At 35.0% G+C, this 10,814-nt stretch overlaps 1 protein-coding gene across 7 annotated transcripts in view; it reads right to left on the bottom strand.

Annotated features, from left to right (window-relative positions):
• Window positions 1-691: 691 nt before the first annotated feature.
• LOC112502781 (F-actin-capping protein subunit alpha) overlaps window positions 692-10,814 on the bottom strand; it is a 60,803-nt gene continuing 50,680 nt past the window's right edge. For 5 of the 7 annotated variants that reach the window (XR_003067761.1, XM_025106783.1, XM_025106785.1 and 2 more), the window contains 3 exons: window positions 9,687-9,761; window positions 9,559-9,594; window positions 692-1,045 (listed from right to left, as the gene is read on the bottom strand). Coding sequence is in view for 6 of the 7 variants with exons in the window: in XM_025106783.1 (XP_024962551.1) it covers window positions 938-1,045; window positions 9,559-9,594; window positions 9,687-9,761 (219 nt within the window). In the remaining variant the exon portion in view is untranslated. The remainder of the gene's footprint in view (window positions 1,046-9,558; window positions 9,595-9,686; window positions 9,762-10,814) is intronic. The other 2 variants (XM_025106786.1, XM_025106787.1) reach the window with 1 other exon arrangement.

Genomic DNA, 10,814 nt, shown 5'->3' with positions numbered 1-10,814 from the left:
CTAAATCCTAGTCTTCCCAAACTACTAATCTTCGAGGGTTGAGATCCAAAACCATCGCGGATATTACAACCTATTTGAGAGCCACCGACTTGAGAACTTAAAATTTTTTAAGATACCTCTTCTTGATTTCTGATATCTCGTAAAATCATGACTCAAAGACGAACCGTTACGTTGTCATAAGAGAAGTTTAGAGGTGGGAGATGGTTCTAAAAGAAACAACAAAAACTTCTATTTATACTACAAAAGGGTAAAACGGTAACTTTTATAAATTAATTAATTAAAGAAAAACAAAAAAAATGCTCAAAAATGGTAATAAAAACAATCAAAAWGACCAAAAACAAAATAAAAAAAGTACCAAACAGGACCAATGACCGGGTGACACATAGCATGCTACAATTCAAATTCAAGCTTTGAGACGGGTTATAGGACYAGTTACGAAGGCCCGATCTCTGGTAGTAAACATGTTCCTCATGAACCAAAAAATACATTAAAACCCCTTGATTTATATAATGGTATGAACAAAGATTTATGTTATTCTGATTTTTAACGCAAATCATATTTTTATAGAATTATTGCATAAGAAAAACAATAATATATTTAAATAGCTATTGACAACATAAATTTTAAATCTAGTCATAAACTTTCGTTAAAAGCAAAGAAATTGGCCATAGGACTATGAACTAAAAGAGGTAAGGCCAGCCGCCAATATGACATGTTTTAGTTATCAAGTTTCAAGTTTGAATGTCAATTTTGTGTTAAGTAGGAACAAGAAAACTTCCCTAAACATGTCCAAAGCGGCAACTAATCAAAAAGAATTTAACACAACAATATCATCAGGAACAAAACAAAGGAACAGGAGGAAACTAACACATGCTTGTTCAGCAAAACATGMAACAATTTTGGTTTCAAGATCAGAAAACCCAAATCAACCTTTGTTCTACTTCTCGATTCCCAGCTCTTTTGTGATATCTCTTGTGAGGCTAAATTGCATAGTGTTGTGCCAAGGGAATAATGTACGAGTAACTGGAAGCTTCCTACGGAGATCCTGCATTGCATATACCATATCATTAAAATTGAATCCACAAATAATACAAACACAGTTATATATATATATATATACCATATCATTAAAATTGCTTCAACAGTCCTCAACTGAAAATATTAATGTTGATATAAGACAGTTCCTTAGGGTTATAAGTAACAGGTTTAATATGCATTTGGACTGTGTGCCGTAAGGTCACAAGTATGCTCTTATTCTGGTAAAGCCGGCTGTCTCATGAAAGAAYACGAAAATGAAACAGATCTTCTAAAATAAATAGAAAAAGTAAAAGAAATATATGCCTAATGAAGTCCTATGGATATCTCTAAATTTTTACTTAGCCTATATACTTAAAAAACAATGGGACGCAAGTGGATGGAAGGAATTAAAACATCATAATATGATTGGTCTGTGATAATAATAAGCAAATAATACTTCAGGAATAAGACAAAGAAATCAAAGATCTCAYTTTTGATGTARCCTTTKTGTGCTTTATGTCCTTTTCATCTTTCTTCTTAGATACTTCACGAGAACTAACAATTTTAGGTTGCAGGTGTCATTACTCTCATTTTGAGAGCTATTTTGTGTGTAATCTCRCTTTTAGCTAGTATTTTGTTCTCCTGGAATTGTTGGTTTAAATAAGTATTTAGGTGTTCGTATTCTTCAAGTTTTTATGCTGGTTAATGGTTATCATAGAATGCTGCATAACATTTGACAAACTGTAGCATTTGGGGAACTTTTTGCTTGAAGGTTGATGAGAAATGACTTRGTAGACTGCTGTAAAGTGTAAAGGTCAAAGCTACAAAATGGTGATCCTTCTCACAATTTTATCTTTTTGGAAAAGGTGAAGATGTCTCGAAGAATGGAGCTAGATATCAGGCCCTGTTTTTGTTGCACAAAAATAACAATCCCCAATACAGCACAAGAGTCTAGAAAAACAGCCTCATTTTAGCCCCACTAATGTAGCAGAAAAGTAGGGGGGAAAACAACAAAACCGAAAGCCCTTTATTGCTGTTTTTTGGCACTAGAAAAGCAGAAAAATCCACACAACTTTTAGCTGTAAATAAAAAGGTTCCAATAGCAAATCAAGGGTTAGAGAATCTGGGTTTGACAACCCTCTTTGACTCACCAAACTAGTGTAGATTTAGGGGTTTGATTCCCCAATTTCATATGCTTATCTTTTGTTTCAAGTAGTTAAATTGAACATTCTAGTTTCAAAACGACAAGGATACAAGCAAACACAATGGAGATAGACGGGAAGGACATACAAACGTKCTTACTCTTCTAACATGATTCACAATGAGTAAGCAGATAACAAATTGATACGTRGTTCCAATTGCTTCAACCGTCCTGCGTAAGGATGCTAACCAGATTGCGAATATCCTAAATCGCTCACTCATAGTTTACTATGGTGAATAGAACAGTCAATCTCGATCAAATTGAGAAGTCTCAAAATTCTTGAGGATAGTAGTTGGAAAAGAAAAAGAAAAAAAAAATAGTTGGATAAGCATGTCCTAAAACAATTCATRTCTGGTACTTTTTCTTTATAGATAAGAGATTATCTGAAAAGGTGGCGATATAACATATAAGGTACATTTTGGAGATGGAGATATCAATACAAGAGCTTATGCAATTATACTTTTCTAGCAATATAAAAAGGAACATGTAAAAACCATATATTTTATTCAATTGTATCAAATACAGTAGCACATGCGAACTGTAGTTTGTTCCAATTTTAATCAGAACTCAAATTTACACACGTGAACCATAGAAGAATTTATTTTAAGCATTTCATCAAACAGGTAGCAGACATATGTTGAAGGAAAATTTTGATCAAAAAACATCAATGTTTTTGTGATAACCAAGGTAATCAATATGTGATTATTTGATATATGATTATGTGAATGCATGATAAATTGTTATATTTGATCACGTGAGTATATGTATTCTCATGTATGGAAAATGTATGCATAAAATGAATGCATGATTATGAGTCATACATAAGTATGTATGCATGAGATTGTATGTGTGTGTGCATGAATATATTCGTATGCATGGATTATGTATACATGCATGCATGAATATCAAATTGAGGGTATGTATAAGTCATAGCTGCCTTCCACTTTTGGAAGGAGGTATATATATGAGGTAAGACTTAAGAGTTAGGTTTTTCTTGCCATTTGGGAAACTTGAGAGAATTTTGTGCGGATTGCTTGCATTAACTTGGAATTAAGGTGAGTGGTTTTAACATTTTAACGCATATGAATTTCATCTTCTGTATATTGAATTCAGTTTAGTTCTTGAAAACATGTTGATCGGATTAAGTACATGTCCGGTCATAGCATTGACCGGATTGGAACTATACGGCCATAGTATTGACCGGATTGGAACTATACGGCCATAGTATTGACCGGATGGAGTGTTAGAACGATTTTGAAATTTGTGAATCCGGTCATAGTCTTGACCGGAGAAGAGTGAGTCCGGTTGTAGTGTTGACAGGATTAGAATCTATCCGGCCACAGTGTTGTCCGGATTGAAGCCTGCCCGGTTATAGTATTGACCAGATGAGAATAAGTCCGGCCAGGAGTTTAACCGAATTGAAGTATGTAACTTAATTCTCTTGTTTAAATGTTGACCGGATTCAACATGATGTATATTTGGACAAGTATCGTCCGGATGGGAAGTCCGACCAAGGCTTGTCCGGAYTTTGGGATTGACCAGATATGTAGTCCGGCTAAAATTATTTTGATGGCTGGATAAGTTTATAAATTATACATTCAAAACTTGGTTATGTTAATGACATATTGTTCTTTCTAAAATGATAAAGAAAGAGTGTACAACGTTTGTTTTGAAATTAACACCGGTTATAACTATAGATGATGTTCCATCAGGACGTTTGTGACTTCGGTCTGTCCTGATTGGAAATAATCTGCAAATTTTGATGAGGAAATAGGATGACATATCGAGGAGAGATGTACCTTGGGATAAGGGTGGCATATCAAGGACAAATGTAGTTTAGGATAAGGGTAGCATATTAAAGAGAGATGTACCTTTGATATAAGGGTGGCATTTGTGTATGTGTTTATTAATATAACTCTTACTACTATATCCTTTGAGATTACGATGACTCTGAATCCTTATTYCTTTGTGATTTAAAGATTCAGGATCACGGTTCTTATTGGAAATGGTAGTAAGGATGTTATTGAGAAGAAGATAATTGGCTTTTGGCCAGAGGATTTGAATAACTGTGTTTCTAATAAAAGTGTTTAGAGACAAGTTATGTGGAACTTGAAAGGTATAGCCTGCTTTTGCTAAATGAGTTATTTGTAAAGTCAGAGATTGGCTTTGAAAATCAGAGGGTCATTGATCTATGTGAACTATGTGGTTATGTATCTATTTACATGAAAAATTGATTTTAAATAAACTTTTGCTGATCTTCACCCTACAATTATATGGAAAAAGGGATCTCACTAGACCTAGTACCTCACCCTAAGGTGCTCCGGTTCTGTTTGTCAAGAAGAAATATGGATCAATTCGGATGTGCATTGATTATCGTGAATTGAACAAACTGACGATTAAGAATAAGTATCCTTTACCAAGAATCGATGATCTATTTGATCGGGCAGTTACTTTTCAAAGATCGATTTACGGTCAGGATACCATCAGTTAGAGGTCAAAGAAGAAGATGTTGCCAAGACTGCATTCCGAACTCGATATGGACATCATGAGTTTTTGGTTATGCCTTTTGGCCCAACCAATGCACCTGCAACTTTCATGGATCTCATGAACCGAGTATGTAGTGAATAGCTTGATAAATTCGTTATTGTGTTTATCAATGATATTCTTATATACTCAAAATCTGAAGAAGAGCATGCTAAGCATCTTCATTTGATTCTTGAGCTTCTAAAGAACAAAAAGTTGTACGCGAAATTGTCCAAATGTGAATTTTGGTTGAGAGAAGTTCAATTTCTGGTCATGTTATATTTGAAGCAGGAGTGAAGGTTGATCCTGCTAAAATTGAAGCAGTAGAGAAATGGGAGRCACCGAGAACTCCTTCAGAAGTCCGTAATTTCCTGAAGTTAGCAGGGTACTACCGGAAATTCATTCAGGATTTCTCAAAGATTGCAGTGCYATTGACGAAGTTGACTCGGAAAAACATTTTCAGTGGGAAGAAGATCAACAAAAGACTTTTCAATTATTGAAAGATCGTTTGTGCAGCGCTCCAGTTCTGTCTTTGCCAGAAGGATTAGAAGATTTCATGGTCTACAGCGATGCTTCGAAGCTGGGTTTGGGTTGTGCTAATGCAGAGGGGGAAGTGATTGCGTATTCATCCAGACARCTGAAGGATCATGAGAAACAGTATCCAACACATGATATGGAGCTTGCAGCCGTAGTTTTTGCTCTGAAGATTTGGAGGCATTACTTGTTGGGGACTAAGTGTCAGATATTCACAGATCATAAAAGTCTCCAACACTTATTCAATCAAAAGAAGTTAAACATGCGRCAACGACGATGGATTGAACTGGTAAATGATTATGACTGTGAAATCCTTTACCATCCGGGGAAAGCTAATGTGGTAGCAAATGCCTTGAGCCGAAAATAGAAGAGTGGTACAATCAAGGCTGTGGCTATGAAAATGAATCTGTTGCCAGATCTTCACGGTGAGATTTCAAAGTGTCAGGAGGAAGCTGTCAAAGATGATAACTTCAAGTCTGAACGATTGGGTAAATTGATTTCTACCTTGGAAAAGAATGACAAAGAACTTTTGTGTTTTCAAGGTAGGATATGGGTACCATGCTATGGAAATACTCTGGAAATTATTTTGAACTAAAGTCATAAATCCTGGTATTCTATTCATCCTGGCACAAATAAAATGTATWAAGATTTAAAACCATTTTATTGTCGTCTGGATTAAAGAAAGACATAGCAAAGTATGTGGAGCGATGTTTTACATGTCTGCAAGTAAAAATTGAAWATCAAAGACCATATGGGAATCTACAGTCATTAGAAATTCGTATGTGGAAGTGGGATCATATCACGATGGATTTCATAATGRAATTACCTCGAACTCCAAAGGGATATGATGCCATATGGGTGATTGTGAATCGTCTGTCAAAATCTGCACACTTTCTTATGATAAAAGAGAATTATTTGTTAGAAAGATTAGCAAGGATTTATATTAAAGAGATTGTGACTMGACATGGGGTTCCGTTGTCTATCATCTCAGATAGAGATAGTTGATTTACCTCAAAAGGATGTTATTGAGAAGAACATAATTGGCTTTTGGCCAGAGGTTTTGAATAACCGTGTTTCTAATTAAAGTGTTTAGAGACGAGTTATGTGGAACTTGAAAGGTTCTAGCTTGCTTTTGCTAAATGAGTTATTTGTAAAATCAGAGATCGGCTTTGAAAATCAGAGGGTCATTGATCGATGTGAACTATGTGGTTATGTCTCTGTGTTACATGAAAAATTGATTTTAAATAAAGTTTTGGTGATCTTCACCCTGCAATTACATGGAAAAAGGGATTCATTAGACCTTCCGGTCTAACCCTCATTTTKTATTTCTAATATGTATTGCAGGAACCGCTGGGTTACATGATGGTAAGGGGAAGGGGAAAATATAAATATTTTCCTATGTGCATATCTGTGTGAAGATGAGTTTATGATGAATCTGGTTTTGTAGATAAATGTTGATCAGTACAAGAATTTGTATTTTGGAATTTTTGGGCTATGTATTTTGTACGATAATTTCTTGTATTATGGGACTTAAGTGGTTTAATATATGTGTTTCTTTTGAATGAAGTATGTGTTACATGCAATGTATGATGTGGGGTGTTACRGTTTTACAACTACATATCGAGGAAGAAGAGGTACCGACATGTGAAAGTTCGAAAACTCACTTGTCTCTTTGGACAGGAGACGTGTTCTCAAGTTGTTGACATCAAGTAAATGAAGACCCAAACTGTACTCCAGAGCAAAAGCTAGGGTTTGCTTTTGTCCAAGAATCCACACAACCTTCGCCCCATCAAATTCAATCCTCCAAGGCCCTAATATGGACGTTGAAAACAAGTACATGTGAGAGAAAGGACTTCGATGAGTACGAGTACATGGAAAAGACAGTGGATGAACTTGACAATCGAAATGGTTCATCTTCAAAGAACGAAAAGAGTGAGAAGGGTGAGGAATGGATGGTTTTGGTGTGATTGTAGGAGACAAACACGAGTGGATGTGAGGGTAACCATGGAAATGTCACRCTTTTGAATCATACGCTCTTACCCCATTGAAGGAACGATACAAAGGTTTTTGGAATGATTAAGAAGCCGCTAAAATTTTGCCAAACATGTTTTTTGTCTGATTGATTCAGAGATGAACTTTGAATGGCATCATCCAGATGCAAACAAACAGCCCCACTGTCATATGAATTCTGCTAAAACGAGCTAACTTAATTGGAAATAAGGAGATAAAGATAGTTTTGGCAATGTGTTCTTATATCATGCCAAGCATCAATGCGTAATCCAATAAAAAGTGGATGCATGATAAAATTACATGACAGTGTTATGGAATCATGTAAAAAGCCCTTGATATGCATGTAGTAAATCAAGTTTCTCTCCATGGAGTTGACCATGCAAACTAATGTGGCACTGTTTTTTTTACCTTTTAATAGTTCCATTAAGAGGCAGCCTCTGAATCTCTAAGAGRTGAAACTTGTTTGGCAAAAATAAGTATGCCTTAATGGTTCTAAGACCCTCTGATTGATTTTGTATCTTGCGCCTCCGTGAACCATTCARCACCCTAATTTCATTCTGAACAATTACCAAACAACCGTATTTCATTTTGCACATATCATAAGAACGTCTTAATCATTCTGACCACTTAATCATCCTGCACCAAACCATTCAGCAACTATCAAACAACCCCGTAGTGTGAAAGCAACGATTATCCATTACAATCATATGTCGAGTACGTTAGAAGAGCCTCATGTTGTGGTTAGACCAAACGTATTAGTAAAACCTCTACCAATACCTGTTTATCATCACAACCAGAACCAGATCCCCTTTGTACCATATAAAGCTAGGGGGTGTTTGATTTCAACTTACTAAGATTAACGGGTGGTTCGCTTAATTGATTAAGCTATATTAAATGTTTGGTTTTAACTTAATACTAAGAGATGGGCTTAACATTGTAAGCCAACCTAACCTATTTAATGCATTAAGCTAGAGTTTTTCCCAAAAATACCCTTGCCCAACAAATTTTAATCCCATGTCTCATAAAAAACACATGTATAAATTAAAAACTATAATAGAACAATGATGCTTAAATGTTTTATATATATTTCAAGTTCTTAAGTATTGTGAGGAACTTGTTGAATATATGTTATTTTATATAACTCATACAATTTTTTTCTTATTCAGAAGATTTATCAAACAATTAATTTTCATTATGTAGATAGAAGGTTAGAATGGTAATTTTTGTTATTCAAACTATTTATTTAGGACAAAAAATTAAAAAACAATAGATCTTAGTTCATCCAGATGAATCAATGCTTATAGACAACTTAAGAGATACATAGCTTAATGGGAAAAAAAATCAACCACCCCTAAATGACTCTTGTGTGCTATGAAACAGGAGCTCAATTGTGTCCTTGGACGAGCAAAATCATTATAGAGAACAAGCTCTCAATGTGAGAATAAAAGCTTGTCTGGACCTCGTCTCATAACAATGGGATTAGAAGATAATGGAAGCCACTATTCAAGCTCATCAACCCTAGCCATTATTCAAGCTCATCAACCCTAGCCACTATTCAAGCTCATCAACCCTGAAGTGGGTATACAGCTCACAAGAAGCAAGTGCCCTAGAACCAATCTGAGTTAACCTAAGCGAGTGCATGGCTTCAGGAATTCTACTAGAAAGTATATTTCTTTTTTACATTACAGGAATTGATAAGAACTAAGAAATAAATATGGGAATCATCAATCAACCCAATATGTAAGAATTTCATTCAGACCAATTCTATAAGTATGAGATTGATATCTCCCCAAAAGGTAGACATAGGATACTATCAAGAATCATCGACACTAAACACACACTTAGTTTGCTATAACGGGGCATACTGGGATGGTCGGGGCGAAGGCCAAAGAGACAAGTGGCTACAGGCTGTTACAGTTACTGAGAAGGTCTGGAAATTTTTAGGGTTTTTTTTCCGTTTTGCTTTATTTCAGGAGACAGCGGCTGCAAATGCTATGGATGGTTGTACCATGAGCTTTGATACCATGTAAAAGTATCTGAATSGTGTATATTATTTCACCAACAAACCTCTGTGTGTGTGTATATATATATAGTACAACATCAAGGTGGCACAAATGACTGACCATGTAAACTTATTCAGCAAGCATATATTATTCCATTGACAAGACTTAATATGTACAAACCCTAATATCTAACTACATTGACATAATATTGACAGTGACATAATCACCCTATATCTAAAAAAWTTACACATACAAGAGCCAAAAGAGTACCTTGAATGTTGAATCTGGCAAATTGGAATAAGATGTCTGCCATTTGCAAATGCCAGAATATAACTCTGTTAAAATGTTATAGCAATAGTCGAGTAGAACCAGAAAAAGGAAAAGAAAATAAACACCACCTCAAGAGAACTCATATACTCTGTCTCATGGTGACGAATAATGTTTGCCAATGAAAAAGAAGAATCATCTGGCGACTGGAAAATGCACAGCAGACGTCAGCCACGTGAGAAAAGTTCATAAAGCAAATTAAAAGTCAGTACCATAGAAATTTTGGGCACCACTATGTTTCTAAGTTTTCGGCCTTTCAACTTTCACATATGATCCATTAAAAGTCACTAACATAGAACTCATATGATCCATGGAGACGCAGAAGTGATTTTGGAAAATGAAAATTTCAAGTGAAGCAACATATCATTTTAATTGCAACAACGGATTCATATTCAAGCTACAAATTGGTGAATATGTTTGCTTCATTCCCAAGTTTGCTTAAGATTAGGTATAATTTTCAAGATATGGAAAAACCATTCCATATCATAGTTTCCTTTAATGCTTATAATTGTTCCCTTTTGTTTTGGAAAACCCTAGTTTAGGAGACGTATATATTATGGACGAATTTTGACGTTCAATCAATATGGGATCATTAAAAAATTTATTCTTGAATTTATTTTGAGCTATTCTCTCTGGTGAAGTTTTAGTGTAGATAAAAGATATCAGACTTGGGGGTAAAGTTTGTGGAGTTCTTCATATTCTTTGGTTCTTAGGTCTTCCATAAGGGTTAAGAATTCATAACAAGGTACTCAAGCTTTATTCAACCAACTTAAGGGTCAAGGTGGCGTGTTCGATTGTTATCAAGTCATTGGGTTGTTATTTTTCCGCATTTGTTCGAATGAAATCTCGTGGTTCTAAGCTTCATAGCTTACAGGTCATCTTGTAAGAAGAAAATATTCAACAATCCATCCATCAATATGTTTTACTAGTCTGATAGGCAGACAACTTTACCCTGTAAATTTACTATTCATTATACAAATGCCCCCAATATAGTTAAAATGCTAATTATATAAATTCACCCTTCCTAGTGATGCCTCAAAAATTTAAAGTTGGATAATTTATTAAATAGCCTTCGTACTTGCCTTCTCTTCACAAGTTGTAGCTCCAATTTTCTCAATTGACTGTTCATACCACACAAAAAATTCTTCATTTAAATGTTTTTAGTTACAATTGTAATATCATGGCCATCTGCTAAATGC

This window comes from Cynara cardunculus, unplaced genomic scaffold, assembly GCF_001531365.2.
Source record: "Cynara cardunculus var. scolymus isolate 2C unplaced genomic scaffold, CcrdV1 Un_Scaffold_1917, whole genome shotgun sequence".
NCBI lineage: Eukaryota > Viridiplantae > Streptophyta > Magnoliopsida > Asterales > Asteraceae > Cynara > Cynara cardunculus.
This window is presented reverse-complemented; position numbering and strand designations above follow the sequence as displayed.